The 27,774-nt window shown below is 40.9% G+C and overlaps 1 protein-coding gene across 1 annotated transcript in view; it reads left to right on the top strand.

The window, feature by feature from the left end:
• Positions 1 to 27,774, top strand: part of dntt (deoxynucleotidyltransferase, terminal) — a 191,005-nt gene that overhangs the window by 26,896 nt on the left and 136,335 nt on the right. Inside the window, 6 exon segments of the mRNA XM_052027746.1 lie at positions 814 to 888; positions 890 to 931; positions 18,493 to 18,663; positions 20,019 to 20,090; positions 21,599 to 21,722; positions 25,347 to 25,479. Coding sequence (XP_051883706.1) covers positions 814 to 888; positions 890 to 931; positions 18,493 to 18,663; positions 20,019 to 20,090; positions 21,599 to 21,722; positions 25,347 to 25,479 — 617 coding nt within the window.

Here is a 27,774-nt window from a genome sequence, read left to right as displayed (position 1 = left end):
AAGTTTAAAGGTGACGTGAGAGGCAAGTTTTACACAGAGAGTGGTAGGTGTCTGGAATGGGTTACCAAGGGTAGTAGTGGAAGCAGGCAGTTTGGTGGAGTTTGAGGCTTTTAGATAGACACATGAATATGAAGGGAATGGAGGGATATGGATGATACACAGGAGGAGGACATTTAGTATAAATTGGCATCAAGGTCGTCACAACATTGTGGGCTGAATGGCCTGTCCAGTGCTGTACTGTTCTATGTATCTTAGGATAGATTTCAGTATAGAGCCAGGTACTGCTAGATTCCAGATTCCATTCCAATACTTCTTTTATTTCAGGGCTACCCCTAATGACAAAAGTCAGTGTTCCCATAATTTACCTGGCAAAAGCAACCCTGATCTTAGGAGATCTCTGCCTTGTTTTATACAGTGTGACTATCTGTGCAGGTGAAGGCTAAAAGGAGATGAAAACATTTCTGAAAAAGTGCAGATGAGGATTCTATTGTTCAGCTGTGTTTTTATCCAATATCTCAAAATGATTCTCCGATTTTTCACCTTATCATTGAGGAGAAAATCATGACACACTTGTTAAAATCATACAATTTTCTATATTACAGAGGATCTTTAATTCTTGAACAATGTTGCAAGCAATATGCAGACTTCATAGTATTCATTAGCTGAGTTAATGAATTCATTAATGACTACTGTGAAGTTTGCAATTACTTGTTGCCAACATCATACATTCATAATTCAATGGGTCCAGTAAGAAACTAAAAACCCTTATTTAAACAAACACTGAATTTGATTCTGTTCCATTTCTTTCCTTAGGTGCAGAAGACCTGTCTGCTTCAATCAGATCTACCATCAGCTTCACCAGTGACAACTGTCTCTCAGTATGCATGGTCAGAGGAAATCAACACTCGACAATAAAAACAAGATTTTCACGGTAAAGCTCATCAAAGAGCATTTTGTCTTATTTTTGACATTGGTATCTATTAGCAAGTAGCATAAAAATTTAGGTTCTTTGTTTCCTTATTGGCGGGCTGGTGATAATAAGTTCAATGGGTAGGATTCCTCTGTGAATACACGGTGACTCCTGACTTCCCAACACACCTCAGAAGGGCTATGCTAGTCAAAACACAAACATTCCAAAGAGTTACCACAGTCCAGACCCCCAAACCTTGCTTAACCTATGAGAGAATTTATTTTCTCAAGTGCCTTTCTCACATGCCTTTAAACTATCAGAATTGCATCCACAATCTTTTTTTTATTTCTTCATTTTTTCACGATCTGAGTGTCACTGGCAAAGCCAGCATTTATTCCCCATTGCGACCTGTCATTGAGAAAGTGGTGGTGAGCCATTTTTTGAACCCTTGCAATCCTCTGGTGAAGGTACTCCCAGAGTGCTATTGGGTGGGAATTCCAGGATTTAGATGCAGTGATGATGAATAAGTGGTGAAAAATTTCTAGGTCAGGATGATTGGGGGGTGGGGTGGGAACAAACTTTTAGTGGTGTTGCTATACACCTGAGGTCCTTGTTCTTCTTGATGGTAGAGGTCATGTGTTTGTTAGGTATGGTCAAAGTGACCTAGGTGAGGTAACTGTGGTGCAGCTTATGGGTGATACAGCCATGGTGTGCCAGTGGGCTGGGAAGGAATGTTGAAGGTTGTACCAATCAAGCAGGCTGCTTTGTCCTGAATGATGTTGAAATTCCCTGAATATTGTTGGAGTTGTACCCATGGTGGATAGGCTTTGGGTGAGGAGTGGTGAGTCTTTTGCCACAGGAAACCCAGCCTCCGACTTGTTTTTGTAGCCACAGTAGTTATGTAGTTGGTCCTGTTAAGTTTCTATCAATGGTGAGCCCCAGGATGTTGTGGTGTAGTACTTGGCGATGGTAATATCATGCATTGTCAAGCATAGATGGCTAGGCTCTCTCCTCGGAGCTGGTCATTGCCTGGCACTTTTGTGGCACAGATGTTACTTGCCACATCAGCCTAAGTTTTGCTGCATGCAGGCAGAGACAGCCTCATTTGCTGAAGATTTGAAAATGAAGCAGTCCAGCCCTGCATTATGATGGAAAGAAGATAACTAATAAAACGACTGAAGATGATGGTCAATACACTGCCCCTGAGAATATCCTGGGAATGGGATGATTAACCTCCAAAAAGCACGATCGCTGCCATCTTGCTTTGTGCAAGGTGTTGTGGCTCAGCCATTGAAGTTTGTTTTCCCTTTGATGCCCATTGATTCAGTTTTAGCAGGTCTCTCATGCCACCAAGTACCACCACCTTGATGCCAAGGGTAGTCAGTCTCACCTGACCTCTGGAATTTCAGCTCTTTTGGTCTATGTTTTTGCCATGACTATGATGAGAGTCCAGAGCGGACATCCTGGCAAAAACTCCAAATGGGCATTGGTGAACAGGTATAGGCGATGAATAAGTGCAGCCATCACTTTGCTGATACATGAGAGTGGACTAATGGGGCAGTAATAAGCTGGACTGGATACAAACTACTTCTGTGAAAAGGACATTCTGGGACAATTTGGCTAGAGGTAGCGATAAACTGGGTCCAACAATTGGCTCTTGCATTTAGCACACCAACCCACATTGTAATCATTGAAAGTTGCAACCTTGCAACATCATAATACATACTTAGAGAGAGCAAAAACAAATAAGGACAATACTTGATAGAATGTTTGTATTTTGACAGTGATTACATTTATGTTTTATTTAACTTTTTCACAATAATCAGTCTACCAATCCGTGAGCACCCCAGACCCTTGGACGTTTGTCAGGACTGCTAGGTGGCTAGCAGGGGACAGGCTTGAACACAACTCGTTCTGAATTGCATGCTCCGACATTGTTTGCTCCCATTGTTTTCGTTGTATCCCATACTCTCAGTCGTTTCCTGGTATCATGTGGGGTGAAAACTACTTTCAGGAACAGTGGGTTCTCAGGAGGAAGCTGAGATGGAACATCTACTCAGTACATCTGAATGAACATGCTTATGAATGCTTCAGCCTTGCCTCTAGCACTCGTGTGCTGAGTCTCAACATTGTCAATGATGGGGATGTTCTTGGAGCCACCCATCCTGCCAGCTTGTTAATTGTGCATCACCATTCACAACTCAATGTGGCAGGATTGCAGGGCAATGATGTGATCCACTTTGGGTTGGTTAATTTACATGCTGCTTGATTGTTTATCAATTATGCATTGCAACTTCAACACCTCATATTCTAGTATATCTGCATATATCTGGTACTGTTCCTTTTATGTACTTCAGCAATCCTCATTGAAGAAGGATTGATCCTCTGGTGTGATAGTAAGGGTAGACTGAGTCATATGCCAAGCTACAAGGTTATAGATTGTGTTGGTGTACATGTATACTGCTGCCAATTGTGCACGGCATTTGTTTTGATTGAGTCTGTCACATTTAACATTATGCTGGAGGGTGTCCTTGCTATGAAGATGGGACCTTGTCTCCAAAAAATCTGTGCAGTGATCACTGCTACCATACTTCCAGTGGAAAGAGTGGTGAATGCTCTATTTGCTAAATGGTTTGCCAAGTGTGGGGTAGTCAGATTGTGACATTAATCAGCCTGTAATGCTGACTTGATGCAAACACAGTCACTTGGAGCTTCCCGGCCTTTTATCTCACAGAGCTGAATGTGCATTCAAAGGCACAAAGAACCCCTACCAGTTCTATCTGGAGACTTCATAAATTATTTATTGGCTAGTTGCTGTGTTATTTCTTTTGGTTCATGCTGTGATTCTACACATTTTGAGTACTATTCCATCTGCAAAGTTTCTGTTATGTTCAGGGAGTGTTTTGGCTGCTGCTGAAGTATATTTTTTTGGTCACCTAAAGCTTGAAGCAAGTTGTATGAAAGAAAAAAGGGTTAGGCATGCTGATAGACTCATCATCAATGATTTCAACCCTGCTGGTGACTCAGCAATGGCCCTTTCAGCAATGATCAAGACAGCCTCCTCCATGGGAATTGCAGCAGTATTTCTTTCCCTGTTATTAATTATTGCTGTCTCTGGTTTTGAGATGTGGGTGCAAGGCTTCCAACATTGCTGAATGTATGAGGCTTGAGCCTAAGTTAAAAGTATGAATGTTAGATGCGAATCTTGATTGATAAATGTTGTTGAGGTGAATGAAAAGTATTGAGAGAGGTTTTTTGTGCATTTAATGAAGTCTTACAATTGTAGGTGCATTCACTGGCCTCGACTGCACTTGTGAGATCATTATTTCTCCTCTTGTGCAGCACACTGGCATTAACCTCTGTTGCTATTTCTTGCCACATGTTTTTGAAAGCTAAGCAACTTAACCCTCACTAGCTCCCAAGATTAGTCTAGTCCAGATCTTCTCCCATTGTTCCTCTGCACCCCCACCCCCCCGCACCTATTTTCGTCAATGCTGAAACCACAAGTTTTTGGTTCTCAATAGTTGCAGTGATTCTCCCTGAGGTGATTGAGCAGAGGATTACTCTGTGTGTCACCCCACAAAACTTCAGTGGAATTTTAACATCCCTGATAACAGATCAACCAGTTGTTGGAAATTCACAGCCGGTTAGGCTGTACTAGGAAGAGAAACAATGTTCATGTTTCATTTTGATTACCTTTTGTTAATATATACCACCCTGGATTTTGCGATCAGTAGCAAACTTCCATGAGAACTTACTGGATCAGAGTGCCACCATTCTCAGTGTAAAGGCCTTTAAATGACATCAAATGACATCAGGTGTGTGTGTGTGTGTGTGTGTGTCGGTGTGTGTGTGTGTCTGTCTGTCTGTGTGTGTGTGTGTGTGTGTGTGTGTGTGTGTGTGTGTGTGTTGGAGGGCAGGTTGAGTGACACAACAAGACCAGGTGAAAAATCTTTGACAGCTGGTTAAGATATGCCCCAGCTTATCTGACTGTCAGTGATATGTAAAATATTGAATGGTTTAATGTTCAGAAATATTTTTAGCATTCAGAAAATCCAAAAAAGTTCCAAAATATTGAAAATTATAAAAACCTTCATCGATTTTAAGGAAAAATAAGAAAACATATACATAACATCTTTGAAATATACTTCAACAATTACTAACATTTACCTTACATTTTTTTGGTGTCTCACAGAACTTCTTGTGACGTTTCACTTGGTGCAAATTGAACAGATTCCCATGGGCGAGTGCTGGGCAAATGCAGCAATTTCCCCTCCACCATCAGATTCCTTGCTGAGCACATCAGCGAGCTTGGGACTTCAGCACCCATGCATGCATATGCAGAATTCCCAAACTTCCCAGAAGCAAAGGCTGACATGTCTACGCGTTATCATTGGGTTTTCCCCAACAAGGTCCAATCCATTGAAAAACTTGGTGTGCTGAGTGGCTATTCTAAAGCAGTGCATCCTTTGACACACCCTGCATGTTATATTTGTAGGTTAATTGGCCATTGTAGGTGAATGGCGGAATCTGGAAGGAGTGGATGAAAATGTGGGGAGAATAAAATGGGTTAGGTTGGGATTAGTGTAAATAGATAGTTGATGGTTGGCTTAGACTTGGTGGGCCGAAGGGCCTGTTTCTGTGCTGTATCTCTCTATAGCTCTATGACTCCATCACATACAGTTAGGCATTTACTTTTAATATGATGATAGGCTAAAGTATGTGTTTTAACACAATGCCTGTTCAATCCAATTCTCTTTGGTACATCAACCAAATATGATAACAGCCACAGTTTGGCCTATCATGTTGTTGTTGATTGATGTGGGACAGGTCTTGGGCAACCAAAAGGCACCCAGGAGACAGGTTAGTTTGTTAAGATGTTTTATTAAGGCTGCATACCTTGAGTTTTCTCACTTTCCAGGCTTTCCTGTGGTACAGCTGGGAGCTAAAGGGAGGCAAGGACAGATAGATAGAAAAGGCATTTGTGGGCTAATAGAAGGAGCGTGCACCCGGCCATTCCCAGGCAAGCTCATTTTATATGCCTTCACCACAACTGAAACCTCCCCAAGTTCAAGGTCCTCTCACAAACTAACCCTCATCCCCTTGTAATTACTGATCCCTTCCCTCTGATCACTGCCCCTCTAGTGATCACAGACACCCTATAATTCACCAGCTTCCCCCTCCCTTCCCCACCCCAGTGATCACTGGCACTCCCAAATTACTCATCTCTACAATCACGGATGTCTCTCTGTCCACTGACACCCTGCATGATCACTGAGTCACTGTCACTCCTCCATAACCAATCTCTTTCATGATGATTGATCTCCCAATGATCACAGACCCCTCAAACATTGCTCACTGTCATCATTGAACCCTGTGATCACAAGACGCCATTGTCCCTTAAACCACTCTTCCATGACTCCCTGCTCATCTACCAACTTGCTCTCCCAATTCAATGATTTCCCCAACCTCTGTCCAATCACAATCACCCTTTGTCCCTACAAACTTCAGTGCACCTCCCCTCCAATCTAGTCACAAGCAGCAGAGAACCTGTCTGTCCCTCAGCTACGGGCTCTTCTGGGGCAACCTTCCCCCTCAACAGGAGACTTGGCCTTCCTATCATTCTGGTTTCCAGTTGAAAAACTTCTAAGATAAAATGTGGATTCCTAACCCTTCCCCCATTGTTTTCCATGACAAATTCCATGAATTAATTGTGACTGAATATATGATGCAAGGCACCAAATAACAGATGTTTCCAGATTTATTTTGCTGTGCTGTATTATAGCTTGTTCTTCATTTTAATTCAAAGCTTAAAAACTGTGTTTACATTTATAATTGCACCCTGTGTATAAACTTACCATGGCTTGCCATCTTTCCCCACCAGCCTCCCCCACCCCTCCCCACCCCCCGAAGGCCCTCCAACCAACCACTTCTGCCTCCAGTCCCTGAACTTCAGAATTAAGGAACTAAAAGAAAAAGTGCAGAACCAAACATTGGCATCAGCATCTACTCATGCAGCAGTGACTGTAATTTCCTGCAGTTTAAAGTAATTCCTTGGTCCTTCAGCATTTTTTTTTCTTTATTTGCATAATTTGGGTTGGGTTCAGGGAGGATGGCACACTCAGAACAGAGTTGGAAGGAATCTCAGTGATTAAGTATGCCAAGTTATGTCTGGTCCATTTTGCTTCAGGGTTCCTGCACGTTATGCTCTAAGTTTGAGTGTTAAAGAGATAAAGCTAAATTTTATATAGAATTCAAGGGAAACTATTTCAGCAAGAAAGTGGTTAAAATGTGGAACTCATTACCAAAGAAAATAGTTGAGGCAAGAAGCACACAGATGCTTTTATGAGGAAGCTGGATAAACAAATGAGAGAGAAGCGATATGTTGAGGTGGTTAGATAAAGCTAGGGAGGAGACCCATGCGGAGTTTCAACAGCGACTTTGATCTGTGGCAAGAATACCCTCTCTTTGGTGTTAAACAATTAGTTACATTGCTTCTATTAAGGTTACCGTGGGAAATGAGGTGAAATTCTAACCTGTTACCTAAGACTTAAGAATTAGGCTCGAACACTTAGAACCTTTGCGTCTGTCTTTCACATTGCTATAGATATGGAAATCCACATTGTGCGATTATATAAGGAGTGCCTGCTCCACATGTCTGTAGGGTTATAAGGACCTTTACAACATACTCACAGTGCTGCACTGGTGAAGATACTTTCTGTCCAATGGTTTTCATCCATGGCTGTCTTCCTATGTAGCTGTAAAAGATCCAAGAGCATTATTCTGAAGACAAGAGGGTTGTCCTCATGTCTTAGTCAATAAATATTATTCATTAAAAATAGATTATCATTTTTTCTTTATGTTTTTTTGTTAGGACTCAATAGGGGTGTTTTCATTCCTCCTGGTCCATGGGATTTTACAGTATATTTGTTTGAATCCTACTTTGATCTCTGCTGGTCAGTTATGCCTCCCTCTGATGTAGCAACAATTACACTTCTGGGCCATAGTTTTTGAGCTGACATCAGATCCTTGATTGCCTGCCATTGGATAATGTTGGACACAATAAAGAAGCTAGTGACTGAATCTATGATATCTTAACTAAAGAAGACTCCTAAGAACTGATCAACTATCAGAAATGAATCAGCAGCATTTTCTAATGATGGTGTAGACTATTTTTGTACATCACATTAAAGCTGAGAACAAACATAGAAAATTAAAGCCTTGCGAAGCAGGAATGTCCAAACCAAAGCATTATATAAATAAACATTTATAGGAGCTATTAGAATTTTCATTGGTTAAAACCTGGGCACTGGTGTTAATGTTCCATTGTTGTTCTCCAGGATGAAGGATGGGAGCTTGAGGTTACCTATTGACCACTGGGAATTGACTCACAACATTACTCTCAATGTGCAGTCTCTGTCCTGACAGAGACCATAGGTGTTATTTATGTTTGCCCATTTTAAAATGCACACCTATTTTAATATGTATAACGTATGTTTTGTGATGGAAAAGCACCACTAACTATGAGGATGCTGTAAAATACATTCATGAGACAAGGAAATCTCCCCCCGAGATTTTACTCTTTGAAAATATTTTTGAGCAAGTGATTTCATTCTGGACACAGCTGGAGTTGTGGTCTCAAAAATCCAGGACCCCAGCTGTGTGGATTTTATAGCAATAGGGCTGGATTGAAAAATAAATATCTTCTTAATAGTCTGCACCTGCTGTTGGATCCAAAGTTTCTTACTATCCTTTAATCTAATGCCACTCACCATGTCAGGTGTTAATAACAGTGGAAAAGTTATTATTGAAGTAAGCAGAATGGCAAAGTGTTAGTCATTATGCTTAAAAGAGTAGCAGGCCTCTGGGAGCACTACTATTTTCTATGATTTGCCTGTAACCTATTCTATCAGTGGTGCCCTACAAAAATTACATGCACTTTCGTAAAAATCAATTCCCTTTTAGTTTTATTCAAAGAAATGAAGAAGTAATGCAAGCTTTTGTTACTACAGCAGGAAAAACATTTTCAATTTAGCAGAAGGAAAGCATTGCAGTTATTCATTTTAACACAATCTGGCTCAGTTTCTAAGATTGTGTCATACAGTGATTGACATGAGAGCATCACTGTTAAATTTATCTCTGCACGTCATCCTCTGAAAACAGGAAGTTAGTCAGGACCATTTGGACCAAGCTACTTCTATTACTATCTTTGATTAATTAAAGTCTTGTTTCTTTTCATAGAGAATAACCTTTAGAAAACATTTCTAGAGTGACTGCATTATTTTTTAAACATAAAGAATGTAACATATTGCCATTTGAGCATATATTGCTCGAAAAGCTAGATACATAATATAATTGCATATAACCAGACTTGCATACTGCACTTACTGATATAAAGCAGTAATGCTGATTAACTCAAGAACAAATATATGTTTGATGCATATGTTACTATAGCAGAAACATTTTTGAATTCATATGCTTGATTGAAATTCAGATTTAAGTGACAATGAAGACTAAATTGGAGAGTTGCAAAAACAGCCACAGAAATCATGATGCACAATTAATCCATGTCCGTTGATGCCCATTTAAAATTTAAGAGATACAGTTTAAAGAAAGAATGGATTGTAACTATGCTAGTTGCTGTTAGGTGCACTGAAATTCATTCTGATTATTCAAGAATGGCACAAGATGGGAGAAACCAGGCTCCAAGGTTTGCTGATATTGCATTGGAAGTCTTGGTGGAGAAAGCACAGAATGGGATAGATGTTGACCTTCAATCACACTGGAAAAACATTGCTGGAACTATGTGCACAAGAAACCCGATAGAGATTCACACTTAAAATGTGTATGCATGTCTCATTATCATCATTGCATGTTCAGTTTGTTTAGCAAATGAATACTTGCTCATGGAATGTTTCAAGAGTTACTAGCAATGGCTGAACCAAACTGGTACTGAATACAGCTGTGCCTGAGTGGGAAGTGCCCATTGTGTCCAACACTTTGGGAAATCATTCCACAGTTTTACAAAGTTAGCAATAAGCCATAGTACAGCAGGGATCAGAGGGGGCAGGCTGATTTTCTGATGCCAGGTTCCAAATGAAACACTGGCAGGAAGTGATTAAGGAGGGTAATGGAAGGAGCAAAGCACTCGGGGCCAGAGTACATAGCTGGGAATATAAAATAATATCCTGACATGTGGTCAAATCAGTGAAAACATTAGAAACCTCCTAACAAATGCACCAGAGTGCTCACACTCTGCTCCATGATATATGTCTCTATCAGCCATTTAACAATAATCTCTATCAATCAGGATTCCTACTTAACATCATACATCCTGCACACAGTCATGTACTTACCATTACTCCAACAATCATATCCATATCTCACAGTTTACACACACTCCTTGCTTTTCAGCCACGGATAGCACATCACGCATATCACACTGCAACAAACTCATTTACACTCTTCCTGTCCCTTGGAGGAAATGGTGTCACTAAAACCATGCCAGCAACAGCATACTGGCAGCAGACAAAACTGTGTCCATAATCTCAGCAGCCAGGAGGAAAGTGTGCTGGCTGTTATTGGGGTGGCCACCACAGAGGCCATGGTTAGCACTGATGATGATATGCTAACATCTGATCCTTCCCACATCCCAATTCCAACTCATTGCACAATCTTTTCTGAGTTATAAAATGCAGATGGTAGAAAATGCAGATCCTGTTACTTTCTAACTGCCTTCATGATGATCATACCTTTGTATTCTTCCCTTTTCTGATCCCCAACAACTTCAACCTGGCTATAAAACAAGAAAACACCCCATTTCACAATTATTTGATCACAATCACCAGCCCAGATATAGACACTCTGTGTAGTGGAGATTCATAGAATCATAGAGTCATACAACATGGATACAGCCCTTCGGCCCAACGAGTCCATGCCAACCATGGTGCCTACCCACCTAGTCCCAATTTCCTGGGTTCAGCCTATATCCCACATGCCCCTGCATGTACCTATCCAAGTGCTTCTGAAATGATACTATTGTACCTACCTCTATACTCACCACCCTCTGTGCGAAAAAGTTGCCCCTCAAGTCCCTTTTAAATCTTTTCCCTCTCACCCTAAATCTATGCACCTTAGTTTTGGATTCCCCTACCCTGGGGAAAAGACTGCTATTATCCACCTTATCTATGCCTCTCATGATTTTATAAACCTCTATAAGATCACCCCTTATTCTCCTACGCTCCAAGGGATAAAGACCTAGCCTGGCCAACCTCTCCCTGTTACTCAGGCCCGCTGGTCCTGGCAAAATCCTCATAAATCTCTTTTGTACTCTTTCCAGTTTAACCACGTCTTTTCTATAACAGGGTGACCAAAACTGTACATAGTACTCCGAGTGTAGCCTCAACACAACTTATACAACTGCAACATAATGTCCCAACTCCTATACTCAATGCCCATAGAATCATACAGCACAGGGGCAGGTCATTTGACCCACCATCTCCATGCTGACCAACAAATACCATTTGCCAGTACATGGTCTGCAGCCTTCCACGCTTGGTGATTCAAATGCTCAAAGAGAGTAGCTTAGGTGTGATATTTAAACACGGTGAGTCAGTGTATAGAAGTGACCACAGCCAGGGCAAGGGGTAAGAATAGCTCCTCAGAGGACAAGGCTATTCATGAACAGGGCAGTGTGCAGGCAAAGACTAATTGTGGGGATGTTGCAAAGATCTTTAGCTTCAACCTGGAAGTAATGGGACACAAAAATTTATTGCCATTGTGACCTTAACAGATACCAACAACGTGTTCTTTTCTCTGCATTGAAGTTGCATCTTTGGTTATAGATGCAGGGCAGGCACGGTAGTGTAGCAGTTAGTGTAACGCTTTTATGGCGCCAGTGACCCGGTTTCAATTCCGGCCACTGTCTGTAAGGAGTTTGTACATTCTCCCCCTGTCTGCGTGGGTTTCCTCCAGGTGCTCCAGTTTCCTCCCACATTCCAAAGACGTACGGGTTAGGAAGTTGTGGGCATGCTATGTTGGCGCCGAAAGCGTGGCAACACTTGTGGGCTTCCCCCGGAACACTCTATGCAAAAAGATGTATTTCACTGTGTGTTTTGATGTACATGTGACTAATAAGGATACCTTATCTTATCTTCAGTTTCAGTGGTGGGGGAGGTGTAGGTGCATGGGACATGGGCAAGAGTGTGGATGGCGATGAGCACTTGCTTTACTGTGGAAGGCTGAAAGGGGGAATCAGCTGTTGTTCAGTTGGTAAACGCAGTGGTGTAGATAGTAGAGCTGCTACCTCACAGCTCCAGCAACCCGGATTCAATCCTGACCTCTGGTGCTGTCTGTGTGGAGTTTGCACATTGTCCCTGTTTTTGGGCTATATGATGATTTGACTTCAGTGCACTCTTGTCAGAGAAGCTTTTGTGAATCTAGGCTGACATTCCATTGTTGACACTACCTCCATCAATGATGAACCCGTCTGCCTCTCAGGGTGGGATTGGCATATAACAGATCTCATGGCAGTCTGCTAAAGACTCGGGAAGTTATTTCCAGTCACCTGGCCAATGTTTCCCCCCAATCAACATCCCACGGTCATTATTATATTACTGTTTGCTGTGAGCAGTCTAGCTATTGTGTGTCCTATGCTGACTACATTTTTAAAGTGTAAGAAGCTTTGGAATATTTAGAAAGGTGCGATAAAATGCAAATCTTTATTTTGTTAACTGGAGCTTGAGCTCCTTGGCATGATCTGTTTACTCTACATATTTTTGGCAGCCTCTAGCTGTGCACAAGCTAATGCCCTCAGCAATACAGCAGCTGTGAGATTCATGCCATGCTAATCAGTCACCATATTGGAACTGAATTGGCACCTGGAATGCTAGAAAAACATGTGAATGGAGCCAAATTTTGCAGTTAGCATAATAATAAGTTTCGATTTATATCGCAAAAAGCTTTGCATTTTGAATTTAATGACGAATGCTTTGTTGTCATTTAATGAAGGCTGAAAATAGGTAAGAGGTAAAAATAAAACTATACTGTGCCTGATCCAAAACTTAACATAAAACTAATGAAACGTTGGCAGTTTGACACGGCATAATAGGAATTCGGGTTAGGGAATGATCAGTTAACCCCTTGTGCATCTTCCGCTGTTCACTGAAGGGGAGGATGTTGTTTGCCTTTACATTACTGTTTTCTTCCAAGGTAAGAGTGGCTAGCGTAATGGAATATCAAATGTGGCAATGGTGTGAACATAGAACATGGAACAGTACAGCACAGGAACAGGCCCTTTGACCCACGATGTTGTGCTGAATTAAGTAAACTAGTAATTAAACGCCTAACTAAACTAAATCATTCTGCTTACACAATGTCAATATCCCTCCATTCTCTGCATATTCATGTGCCTATCTAAGAGCCTCTTAAGCATCTCTATCATAGTTGCCTCCACTACTGCCCCTGGCAGCACATTCCAGGCACCCACCACTCTCTGTGTGAAAAACATTGCCCCGCACATCTCCTTTGAACTTACCCCTGTCACCTTAAATGCATGCCCTCTAGTATTAGACATTTCAGGCCTGGGAAAAAGATACCGGCTGCCTACTCTATGCCTCTCACAATCTTATAAACTTCTATCAAGTCTCCCCGCAGCCTCTGGCGCTCCAGAGAAAACAACCTTAGTTTGTACAACCTCTCCTTATAGCATATGCCCTCTAACGCAGGCAGCATCTTGGTAAACCTCTTCTGCACCCTCTCCAAAGCCTTCACATCCTTCCTGTAATGTGGCGACCAGAATTGAATGCAATACTCCAGATGTGGCCTAACTAGAGTTTTATAAAGCTGCAACATAACTTCCCAACGCTTGAACTCAATGCTTCAACTAATAAAGACAAGCATGACATATGCCTTCTTTACCACCCTATCAACCTATGCAGCCACTTTCAGGCAGCTATGGACTTGGACCCCAAAATCCCTCTGTACATCAACACTGTTAAAGGTCTTGCCATTCACAGTGTACTGTGCCATTACATTTGATCTCTCAAAGTACAACACCTCACATTTGGCCATATTAAACTCCATCTGCTAGTTCTTTGCCCATATCTGCACCTGATCTACATCCCGCTATATCCTTTGGTAATCTTCTACATTATCCACAACACCACCTATCTTTGTATCATCTGCAAACTTACTAACCTACCCATTTACATTTTCATCCAGGTCACTTGTATCACAAACAGCAGAGGTCCCAGTATGGATCCCTGCGGAACACCACTAGTCACGGACCTCTAGCCAGAATAAGTCCCATCAACCACTACCCTCTGTCTTCTATAGGCAAGCCAATTCTGAACCCAAATGGCCAATTCACTGTGGATCCCATGTATCTTAATCTTCTGTATGGGTCTACCATGAGGGACCTTGTCAAATGCTTTACTAATGTCCTGTACAAAGCCATGCTGACTGTCCCTAATTAGGCCATGATTTTCCAAATGTTCATAAATCCTATCCCTAAGAATCCTCTCCAATAGCTTCCCTACCACTGACGTGAGACTCACTGGTTTATAGCTTCCCAGATTATCCCTGTTTCCTTTCTTGAATAATGAAACAACATGAGCTACTCACCAGTCCTTCAGGACCTCACCTGTGGCTAGAGAGGACATGAAGATTTTGGTTAAGGCCCCAGCAATCTCATCTCTTGCCTCTCTCAATAACATGGGGTATATCCCATCAGGCCCTGAGGACTTATCCATCTTAGTGCTCTTTAAGAGACCTAACACTACCTCCTTCTTTGACTCAAAATGCCCTAGCATATTAGCATGGTCCATACTGATCTCCCTATCCTCTACGTCCTTCTCCTTGGTAAATACCAACGCAAAGACTCATTTAGGACCTCGACCACATCCTCCGCCTCCAAGCACATGTTCCCTCCTTTATCCTTGAGTGGTCCTACCCTCTCCCGAGTTATCCTCTTGCTCTTGTATATGTATAGAATGCCTTGGGAATCTCTTTAATCCTACTTGCCAAGGACATTTAATTGCCCCTCCTGGCTCTCCTAATTCCTTTCTTGAGTTCTTTTCTAGCTTCTTTATAATCCTCAAAGGCTCTGTCTGATTTTAGTTTCCTAAACCGTTTATATGCTTCCTTTCTCTTCTTCACTAAATTCACCACCTCTCTCGACATCCAAGGTTCTCTTACCCTGCCATCCTTGTCCTTCCTTCTTACTGGAACATACCTGTCCTGTACTCTGTGCAGCTGATCTTTAAATACCCTTCACATGTTACATGTGGACTTGCCCAAAAGTAGCTGTTCCCAATTAACCCTCCCTAGTTCCTGCCTAATGCTCTTGTAATTTGCCCTGCTCCAATTACTCTCCTACAAGCTCCATACTTATCCTTATCTCTAGCTATCTTAGAATGAGTGCGTGCATGTCCTTGCTGGGGGCATGAATGCCAATTGGCTGGCAAATAACTTTGGCAGTTTAACAGCCACCTAACCTTGAGCAAAGTGGTCAGGCAATCATTGCTAGCAAAGTGCAGGGAGACCATGAGATGACGTGGTTGCAGGGATCATGGCAGTGAGGGCTCTGAACAAAGTGGTTTCCCTTCTCATTGTACCTTCAGTCCCTTTTGCCACTCCCAACTTCCCCACCATCCCAACTGGGTTTGGTTCTCCCATACCTAATGGTTGATGTTTTCCCTGCACAGGCATTGATGCACCAGCCCTTCACTGGCTCCAAATGGGAGAGGACATTGAGCAAGGAGGTCCCAGGTGCTGGCCTGCAATGTGCTCCTGCAGAGTGGGCAAAGCACGAAAGACAAACATTAAGGATTTCTCTGCCTTACCCAATTACATTTAAGGTGGATAGTTGGCTTTGCTTATGGCTCTCTGAGGTTTGTTGGCCAACATCCTAACTTGGGCTATGCATCAGCTTTGCAGCAGGTTGGCTTTTCTCCTGTTTGGCTACTTTGAAAGAGCCATAATTACCACGTAAGTGAAGTCTCCCACCTCCATACCTGCAGGAACACAGCCAGGATGGCACATCTGAATACCTCCTCATGCTGGCTTGTATCGGCAACATGGTAGCAAACAAGGAATCCATTACCTGCCTGATACGTTCATGTGGGGCTTCATTTCTTACAGGTGTATTCAGGGAGCTGTGGAATGATCCAAGAATGGAGAGATTGAGGGCTGTGAAATCCACACACAGGGCAAGTCCATTGGGAAGAGCAGGCAGGAGGTTTCATTATGGCAGACTGTAGAGCTCTGCCAGCAGCTGGTGTGATAGACTGGGCCTGCCAAGACACTGCTTTTCCGGTGTCTTGAGGATACAAAACTTCATCTAAATACCTTTTGCACTGGATTCAACCTCCTGCAAGCTGCTGCTCTGTCACTAGCTCCTCCCTGTTGTACAAATGCAGGTGAGGCAGCAGCAGGCTTCTGCCAGTACTGAGGCTCCTGTGATTGTCCAGCCTGCATTATGCATCTCCTCTGCATAAACAGCACCATCTTCAAGGGCTGGGGAGACCTATTAACAGCAGCAGGAAAGTAGGCAGGTCCAAAGATCCAGAACAAAGCAAGAAAATTGGTATTGATTCTTTAAAATTTTTCTCCAGAGCTCGACAACAAATTAATCCATACAACTGCTGTGAGCAAAAGCTGTTGTTGAGTTACTCAGAAGAATTTCTCAGTTATTTTATGTAAGATTATGTTGTCCTCAGCATCTCTCCAGTGTAACTCTGTTCTTTTTAGAGTTTCACAGGCGAGTTTCAGAGAGTTTGGGAAATTCAGCCCCTGGAATTGATCTCTTAAACTACAGTTAAAGACCACCTTCTGCCAGAATGAACAAATGTGGCTCCGCAGAAGTACCTAGGCTTAAGTAACTGAGTTTCCATCTTGCTGACTGCTTCAGTACTGAGTTGGTGGCCTCCTAATAGAGTCCAGAGGAGCAGTGCAAACTTCTGTGGATTTACCAGTTCTTAGGTTAGAAAAATCTGCCAGCTGTACCCACCCTGGATAAACCTGGTGCAAATACAGCAGTCCCACTGCAATCAATAGCAAGTGATGACAACTGGAGGAATGATAAGCAGATTTTTTTTGGTTCACTTAATTTAAATGGGTATATGTTTTTAAGTGTGTATATATATTTTTTAGTGGTTTAATACTTAAATAGCAACTTTACTTTTTTAATATTATTTGTTGTTATTTAATTGAAGGTATTTTTACTTGTCACTGACAAAAACCTCCAAAACCTTCAGTTTCAGTGAGATCTTGAAGACCAGAAGGCTGAGATCAAGGCTTCATTGAATGTCAAAGCCATTCTGTGGCAGCAGCTGGCCAGCAATGCTAGGAAAAGCTGAGCTCTGTACCCGGATGGGCCATATTGAAATGTTGGGAGCCAGACTTCCACTGGGAGACTGGATTCAGGACCATGTTGGTAGAAACAGCATGGTCCAAGGCCAGGCACCCTCACTCTTGGTGCAGTGGGAGATCATCTTCATATTATTCGCACAGAATTTTACTCAAAACTCTTTTCTTTAGTTCACTCTTTGGACATGGGTATTGTTGCTGATATTACTTGCCTCTTATCACTCCTCATCTGAATGCTGTTCAGTCATTGCTGAATGTAGGCATGGACTCAGGAGCCAGGAATGAAGCAGCTCACCATGCAATCATCAGCAAGCAACCCTCTTTCAACATGTTTTATATGATAAAGGCAAAGCAGCTGAAGATGATTGGGCCCAGGACACTCTCCCAATTAACTCCTGCAGCTTTCTACTAGAACTAACCCTGACTGGCCCTCTTCTTTGTTTTTCCCTTTTAAAACAGTTTAAAGCTGACTTTTGTGATTAACTGTCTAAATATCCTCATATAACTTGGTGTAAAATTTCATTAAGTAATACTCTAGGGAAGTGCCTCGAGACATTTTACTTACTCAAAGGCACAAAATAAGCAAATTATATGTGCTTTGTTAATAATACACACTGAATGTGATTGAGACTTCCCGTTGGAAGACTGGATTTGGAAAACTTTACTAATTGGTTCACTCTATAACCTACAAATTATTTAAAATGTGATTTTAAATGGTTATATAAATTACAACCACAGCTAATCAATATAAATGTTTATTGCAGTGTTGATTATTGAAAACCTTATTGTCTGGAAAATTAAGCTCACAAGAATTGAGATTTAAGACTAAGATATTATTGATGATGAAGTATGGTGACAAAAATTCATCAGGTTCAAAACTGATATAGAGCAGAACTCCCGTTCTAACTACGTACTTTAAATATTTCTTAAAAATATGAATCTACTAACAAAATGTCATATTAATATCTTGCATCTCTTTACCTGTGAGTAGATTCTTGAAAAGCATAAAAACTTCTTATATTCTTCTTCTGACACTTGCACACCTATTATGGAAACAAAACTAATTCAACAGCTTTTATTGGATCATCACAGAAGTTAAATCAGCTAATTTCGAGATGATGGTATTGGTCATAGCAAATTGCATGTAGTGTCTGAGATTTAAAATGTTGCAATATAATATTGCTAGTCTTCTAGTATTATTATTTGTTCTGCAGGATGCATTGGATATTTTGGCAGAAAATTGTGAGTTCAATGAAAATCCTGGCTCCTACGTGGTATATTCAAGAGCAACATCATTGCTAAAATCACTTCCTTATACAATAAGTGGAATGAATAACCTGGAGGGGCTGCCCTGTATTGGAGAACAAACAAGAATTATAATTGAGGTACAAAGCTTTGTAAAGAGTGCTACAAGTCAATGATGTTGATCCCTGCTAGAACAGCGATTGAATATTACATATTTCTTCAAGTCTTCATAAACTGGAGCGGATTGCATCTTAATTTGTATTCTCTTCATTTGTTAATATGTAATTCTCCCTACAAATCTGAGTAAAACGCTGAGCATAAATAGTCATATTAGTATTCCCGCAGGGCTTTAGCTTGATGAACACTAGTGTTTAACACAGCCTGAAAACTAACATATCCTTTAACTTCTTAATGTATCACATTCATACTAACCCTTTTACACAGTGCTTCTCCAAAAAAAACAGCTGTCAAACTCTTGCCCTATGAGTGCACACAGTTCTCCTAACATCAATTACCCCAAATCCCCATACTGCAGACTGGAGATACGATGCCTGAGGCAGTGGTTGAGGCAGAGACTCTCACAACATTTAAAAAGTAGCTAGATGAGCGCTTGAATTGCCAAGGCACAAAAGGCTACAGATCAAGTGCTGATAAATGGGATTGGTATAGATGGGTACTGGATAGTCTGCATCAATATGGTGTTCAGAAGAGCCTGTTTCTGTGCTAAATGGCTCTATGGCTCTGTGATACTTTACTTTAACGGTCTCACATTTACTTAAATCTCCCCTAACACTTAACACAGACTCTTCATTTGTTGGCTTTACCCTCATTCATTGTCTTTCTCTTGTAAGACAATTTGGCAAGCAATGCCAATTAAGGAGAGCTGCTGTCTTCAGTCCACTGCCCCATTTTGTGAAGAATGCTTTGGATCTCAAGGACACTCGCTTGTTTTTACAGTGGAATAAAATGAGATTGGTGGCATTCTCACCAGAGCCTACTTTTGTGTGACTGAGCATGTTGGCTGTTGCTTTTGAGTCTACATTATGCACTCACGGTCACCATCTTCCTGTTTCCTTTGCTCCTGAGTCCTGGAGATTAATACTCTCTGTATTCTCCTTTCCTAAGGAATCATCAGGCATTAGAGGAGGAAAATGACAATGATGAATTTGAGAAGCAGTAAGGGAATTAATTATCATTCATTACACATGACTACACCATGAGAAGGACATGGAGATTGAGAACTGGGAGTATCAACCCCCCCCACCGATCCTGTGCCGTCTTTCTCTGTCCCACTTGCTTCAGCTGGCCCCTGCCTTCCACTTCCCTCCCCCAACAAATTTTCGTGACACATTGACCTTTTCTCCAGGGAAACAGCTCTAGGGCAATCTTTCAAATGCAACAAAATGGAATTGTGCTCAAAAATAAAAGGTTTGGAATTACAAGCACAATTTTATAGCTTGCTATTTATTAACATTTATTTTATGCTTTTACACAGGAAATTCTGGAAGACGGGGTTTCCTCTAAGGTTGAGAGTTTGTTGCGCGATGAGAAGTACAAAGCAAGAAAGGTAAATAACAGACATTGGGTGACAGTACGAGATTCTAACTTGTTTACTGTGATTATAGAGATAGTACAGGGAAAAATTTGCAGGCCAATAGCCTATTGGAGATATCAATAGAATGGACTATCAGCTTAAGTGTGTAACATAGGGGATGCTTACCTGGGTGTGGAATGTGTAAAGAGTGTTGGTATGCAATCAGGGAACATAATGAATGGGATATGCCATAGATTGAAAGTGTAATGAGTGGTGCTATGGAATGGGTGTTGTAGGCAATGGCATGTCAAACTGTTACAGCCTGTCTCAAACCACTCTTCATCCCCTCCCCCATCTCCACACTCCACACCCGTCCCTTGGTTGAAAAATATCTTCAATATTTCCAGTTTCAGTGCTCTGATGCACATCCTTACATAACTGTAAGGAAATTTTTGGCCTACGATATAGATAGGGGTGTGTTTGTAGATGAGAGAGAGAGATTTAAGTCAGGAGGCTGGCATTCTAAGTTTCTCCGCAAACTGTGAGGTTTTACATCCACAACTTTGCAACTTTATTTGGCATGTTTCCTGCCTGGAAGCTGGCTGGATTAATAGGTTTGGATCATTGTTAGGTGAGCAAAATTGCAGAAGAAGCCACAGCGAGCCTGTTGCTACATTAGTGGAATTGTGGGGGGAAGTACTAGACCTTGCGGGGAGGTTTGATTCCCATTTCTGGGGAATTCCAACCCCTGATCCAAGTACGGTGTCTTTACTCCCCAGTCTGGGATAGGGTGGCTCTTGGGGGGATGGGCAAGGGCAGTATGAGGGGATTGGGTCAGTCTTTTGACAGGTAGAATATAGTTTTGTTAGCTAGATAGTAACATGCCTGCTCACACACCATGCTGCTGGGACACTTACTAAAGTGAACAAGATTTCCAAGGCCTGGGAACCCGGCCAACCATGTTAAGTCTGTAAAATGGGCTAAGTGCAAATTTCCTGACCTCACTACAAGAAACCAACTCATCTCCTATGAGTAGATTAATTGCCTATTGCTTTGCTCTATTAAAACCAGAACTGGGATTGAGATTTGGAAAAAAAATTATATCTCACTTGACCTTATCTCATCTATCACGGGGATTATGAAGTCCCAGTTTGTAATAATCTCAACCGATACAGCGCACATTGTGAATAGGCACCTAAATTATATTGCCTTCAGCAATTAATATTTATTATCACTCAAATTCATTGAAGCTGATTACAAATTCATCTAAGATGATTAATTGATATATAAAACTATAGAACTTTTGAAATTTAATTTTGTGTAACACCAGGGACTGTGCTAACATAATGATGATAATAATTTTTTCAGTTAGTTTTAGCCTGCCTGAGAAAGTTTGTGTATTTATTCTTTGGACTTCATTTCTCTGTGACATTTTTTATGGATTTATTAATATAACATAAGAGTGATAACAATGTATGTGATGCAGCTATGAACCCTGACAGAGCAACTATCTCCAGTCAATATAAATTATTTTACTGCAGCTGTTCACCAGTGTCTTTGGTGTGGGAGTGAAGACAGCTGACAAGTGGTATGGACTAGGGTTTCGGACATTAGAGGAAGTAAAAGCAGCCAAGGATCTGGCATTTACCAAAATGCAGAGGGCAGGTAATATTTGGAACAGTGAATTGTGCATATATTGTGTACAGTATTAACATAGTAGGAAAAGCCATGCATCATCAATTGTTATTTCAATTCTCTCTTTGTTTCTTCCCTGCTCCCCTGTGGACACTCACTAACATTATGAAGCCGCAGCAAGGTGAGCTCAAATTGGTTGCAGTATGCATTCGTGTACTGAGATTTGTTGGATATGAGTGGCAGGTTGGCTTTGACTTTCCTTCCTGATCTTGCTAAAAAACTGGCAAAAACTGAAGTTATGAGTTTTACCATGTCTTCCTCTCTCCCTGGCTGGGATCATCATTGGCCACTCGTCCCTATGAATGCTGATGAGGCCTCAGCCAAAAGCTGATTTCTCTCTCATCCTCCCCAATTGCATGGCAGAAGTTGACATTAAGATGGGATAATGGCAAGAATTCTTAACATGTTTTCTGCTCTTCACTCCAGAGCATCTTCTATATAGACCTTGGTATCAACAGACATAGTAAACTAAATAATGTGGTGGTGTGCAAGCAGCCATGATTATATCCCATTGAGGGTGGGGTTCCTCTTGGTGTTTGGAATCCTGCTTGTTAGCATCTATACTTCTGAGTTGGCCTCATCCTGTGACATTTGGTCAGGGTCGAGGTCTCTTTTAACTTGCAACATACCAATGTGTTTTAACATATTATGCAGAATGATTGTACATAGAATGATATTGTTACATTAATATGGAGTGATATTCCTAGCAAACTATGACACATTCCACGACTGAGGAACAGAATACCATTCTGATTTGTCTGGAGCTGCCAGGTAAAGGCTTTTGATGTTAAGTTTTTGATATTGGCTTTAATTTGATTTACTGAGCCTGCTTTTTCACAAAAATTAGCACAGCATTTTGATAGTTTGATTAGTTATATTCACAGGAAGATCTCCAAAAAAAACCCAAAAACTATAGCATAACAGTGATCCTTTGTCCATAAGTTGGCAATATACTCTATTTGTTGGACTCTGACCAAATCAAAAACAAAGTATCAATGGTTATAAATATTTCATTGGATATTTTATTGGGGTATCATTATAGCAAGGTGTAATATTAATGTTAAAAGAAAAATGGCTATTACCAGCACTTTCAAGATATTAAGATGTCACCTTCAAGGATCCAAGTCAAGAGTCATATGATTAGTTACATTTTTTTCATTGATGTTCATTATTTACTTGAAATGGTTCTTCTATACAAATGTGTGATGAATAATAGGGATCTGAAGAGACTAAGTGATTTTGGTCATAGCAAAGAGGCAATGAACAACCAATTGAAATTTGCAGATATTAACCATGCTCACTGCAGGAAGTGGTATGTTTTTGTTAAGTACCTGCTCTTCCAGAAGAAAAGGAGATGGCAATAGAAATGAGCATCTTCATATTTTAATAAAGTGGAATATATCAAGGATTAATTTAGCAACAAAGCTCCATTGAGTAACTGGTGGAGTTAGTCCTTGACTACCAAACTGGCTAGAAATCAGTGGTGACAGGAATTGGGCTAATGAAAAGAAACAACCTGGGGACAGTCCCCCTTCATTTAAATCTCATGATAAATAAATCATGATAATTGGTGCATACTGAATCAAAGTAACCTACCTTGATGTAGTTGCCCCATCCTCACATGTTTAAATAAATCAGACTGCTACTGAGTGAGAAATTTTTGACCTGATCTCCCTCATCACCACAACACCCACCCACGACCCACCACTACAAAGTCACGCTTGCTGGCAGCAGCCAACAGACCTTAACCACAGACTGCCCAGAACCCACTGCAGTTATAGGTCCAGCATCTTTATTTATTGCTAGGCAAGATTTGGATCTGGATCTGGGAGGGGGAAGGAAACCATCTGTAGTTTTGGTTTCGAGCCCTACAGCAACAATAATGGCTGACAACTTAAACATTAGCTGGTTGCCATCCAAACTTAGCAAGTGGACTTCCAGCCACCTTTTTTGTCTTCTTCCTAACCCATAAAAATAAATGCTATTTAATTTTCTTTGTTGTCTGTGGCCTTGCTGCCCAGCCACTGTGGCAAAAGAGGCTAGAGGAAGAATTAAAGCCTACTTATTGTAGATGTCGCTACACCTGGCATTCTACCCAAACAAAGGAGGTGAGAGTTATCTTCCAGCATTTCGTGTTTTGACAAAAAGTCTTCAAATGTAATTTTAACTTGGTTTTTCTCTCACTACTGATGCTGCTTGACCTGCTATTTCCAGTATTTTCCTTTATTTCAGAATTCCAGCAACTGCAGTGTTTTGTATCTCACAGTTCCAGCATTGTTTCTTCTTGTCTCTCCTCTATCATGGATCTCCTTCTATTTACATCTCCTCAGCTGTGCTTAACATGCACCCACCAGCTTCTCTCAGCTGGCACCACCACTGTCTGTTCTTCAGCATCTCTTGTTCTCCAGCCTATCACCCAAATTCTCTTTGTTCTTTCCCTTTGCACCCTTTCTCTGTACTTATAATCATGTTTGATTTCTAATTTTACCCACTACCTGCAACAAAGATCATTAACTCTGTTTTGCTTTCCACAGATTCTGGCTAAACTTTTTATGTATTTATGGATTTTCTGTTTTTATTTTCAATACCTGCAGCCCTTTGCATTTTGAGATTTATATTCCACCTCACCATTAGAGCTTTTAATATCTTGCACATTGTGGGGGAAATCCCAGAATGGTGGTATCAAAACAGGAAGCACAGAGATGTGGCTCACCGCCACATACTTTGGACCTTGGCTTTGTACTCAAGTTGCTACAACATGAAATAATAGGGTAACCCAGTGCATGGCTGGCAGAGGTGCGTGTGGTTGGATGTGGTGTAGACTGCGACATTCATGCCGTAGACTGGAACTTAAGAAGGAGACCTCATGCAACCTCAGAATACCTGGTTTGATCAGATACCGAACTGCCCGGCCAACACCATCAAGCTATAGTTAACTCACTCCACAGCTCAAGGATTTTCAGGACCTTTGATTGCAGGAGGTGTTAGAACTATTATTGCAAGTTGATAAGTGCCACAGAGACTGGACCAATAGCATCGTCTAATTTAAACCTAGTGGCAGAGGTGTGAAGTCACTGGGCTGTGCATGATATTGCTTGTCTTTTGGCCTTGACACCATTACCTGATGCATGAAATAACACTGCCATGTTCCTGCAGGCCAGATTACATTGCCTGCACACAATGCTGCTCTAAACCTTGAAAACAAACTGGATAAACTAACTTTTATGTATGGTTTACTGAAATGGGTCCATCTCACATTAAATCTATTATTGTTATAAGACTAGATTTCTCTTGGACTACTTTACTGTGATTATTTCACTAGAGATTGGGCCATTAATTTCTAAATTTGTGGGAGTAACCAGGAATTCTTGGGTCTCTGTCTGTATCGTAAATCAGTGCTCTCAAAGTTAACCGATGAACCTTATTCTTTGTGTGAGCCTTTTACTTTGTGTGAGACGGTTTCTGGCAACTGTGATGGAATGATAAGCTATCTTGAATGTAAAACATAAAGATTGGTGTTTTCAGCTTTGTCTTAACTGTTGTTTAACATATAGCTATGTAGCAAAGTGCTTTAAAAAGCTATCTACTCCTCAGGGTTCTTGTACCATGAAGATATCATACAAGCTGTAAGTAAGACAGAGGCAGAAGCTGTGGGTCAAATGATTGGAGATCTTGTCCGTGAATGCGCCCCTAACGCCCAGATGACTTTAACAGGAGGATTTAGAAGGTGAGTAAAATAGAGAAATTCTAACATGATCCAACAAATTATTTCAATATGTGCTTCTGTTGTGAATACTATTTGCAGTTGTAGAGAGTCATTTAAGTAAAGAATGAACATGGAAGCTGAGTGTAATATCATCTGTCCAGTTTGAAAGGCCAGTGTTGCTCATGTACTTGCTTGTTTGTTGACAGTAACTCTGCAATTTGATTGATTTTCTGCCTTTTTTATGGGTTTTTAACTATTCATTTTGATTTGTTCATATTTTTGGAATGTATAATCGAATGCCACGCTGGGCTTTTATTTCAACAGATTGCTGTTCTTCACCCTTAGACATACTTGGGGACCTCAGTGATTCTGAGGACATTCAGTTCATGGGCACAGGCTGAACTAAGCACAGGAGGTCAGAAGCACATGTCTCTGGGTGTTCCAGGTGGTGGGCTCTTACACCTTTAGTGACCTGGAACTTGCTTTGAAGTTTCCTGAGCCCTGGTTATATCCATTAATTACCAGAGGTTTTGGGTCAAGTCCAGGAATTTCTCTTGCACTTCCTTCGGATATAAGATGCTTTGAAGTAAGGTGTGATGCCTTTCACTTGTTTAATGCTTGTATACTGGATGCAGGCACATAATTACATAGCTATGCTGTCTTTCATATATGGGTAAATATTCCAGTTCATATCATTTAAAAAAATACCAGTAATATACACAACTAGATTATTTCCAACCTTGGTTTAGAACTTAATTATCCTTGTACAATTTGCGGTATAAAAGAGTTTTATACTTTATACTGTGTAAATGGAAAATATATACAGACTTCAACAGCATAAATCTTACACTGATTAAAATCAATATTCAAGTTCATAAAGCTTCATGCATTAAATAATTCCCTTTACTTCTGAGCATATTTTGATGTTTGGGTGGGGGGGGGGGGTTCACATATTTTTAATGTGCCAAGTTTGTCAAGATTGTAGATATAAGCAGACTGCATCAACATAAATAATGCAACACTTGGATATTGGATCATATTTCTAGTTTATAATGTTATAAATTATATATCAGATTTATTTGGATCCAGCATCCAACAGTGATATCAGATAAGCTGACCAACATTGTTATTAGTGTGGTTTATTGAATACTTCACTATTAATCATCGATAGTACACCATTTCACCTTAATTTACATTATACGTTATACAATGAAAGGAGTTAAAAGGGTAATGCAGCAGTTAGTATTCCTGCTTCGCAGCTTCAGGGACCTAGATTTTGATCCTAATTGCATGGAATTTCCATATTCTCCCTATGACTGTGTTTGGCTTACTCCAGGTGCTCCAGCTTCCTCCCACATCCCAAAGATGTGCTAGTAGGTTAATTTGTTACCACAGATTACCTTTTAGCATAGGTCAGTAACAAAGGGGAGTTGATAAGGATGTGAGACAGAATATATTGCAGGGTGACAGGGAAATAGGAGAGGGGGAATGGAACTGATTTATTTTCTCTTCTGGGAGTTAGCATGGACCCAGTGGACAGTATGGCCTCATTTGTGTCATAGTAAGTAAATTGAAACAGTTAAAATAAAAGTGGGATTTACTGGTAGTTCTGCCCAGACTGGTGCTTTAGTGAAAGCAATCGTGAACCAGCAGCATTGAAGTAAATAGTCTCATTCTTTTGAGAGGTGAGAAGGTGTACACCATGTATATATGCACCAGAATAATCACAGAACATTTGCTGGTGACATTTTTAATGTTACAAGGACCAAAAAAACCTGGCAGAATATACAGTTTTTCTTTAAATTCCAACTTCGTCTTCATTCCCATGGCTCGCAGACCTAGACTTCCCTCCTCCTCTTTCTCCTCCTCCCTCCCTACCACATATCTTTCCTCTCCTAATCTCAAACTGAAAAGATGTAAATGTACCGGAAATATGAAAGTGTATTCCAGAAAGAATCCATCCTTGCCCAGGAGAAGCAAAGAAGGAACAATAGCTTGCTTTTAGTTCTCAACTTCTCCAGTTGTTAAAGTTCTGTTATTTTACTGCCATCACTATTTTGGTAAAACAACATGAGATGTAGGCTTGCACGATGAATATTACAAGAGAATCACTAGTCCCATCACAGATTATTTAAGAAATGCAACTAACAGTCAAGTAGTTGTTTTCTGAACTGGTTTGAAAAAGTCGTGAACTTTTACCGATCCTCAGCAGTTTATCATTCTGCTTCTGCAAAGTTTTCAGCTCCAGTTGTTTTAGGAACTGAGCATATGGCAAAAAAAAACTCCCCAGATTGAATGAAAACATCCTTAAAAAAT

The sequence above is a fragment of the Pristis pectinata genome, chromosome 12 (genome assembly GCF_009764475.1).
Source record: "Pristis pectinata isolate sPriPec2 chromosome 12, sPriPec2.1.pri, whole genome shotgun sequence".
Classification (NCBI taxonomy): domain Eukaryota; kingdom Metazoa; phylum Chordata; class Chondrichthyes; order Rhinopristiformes; family Pristidae; genus Pristis; species Pristis pectinata.
This window is presented reverse-complemented; position numbering and strand designations above follow the sequence as displayed.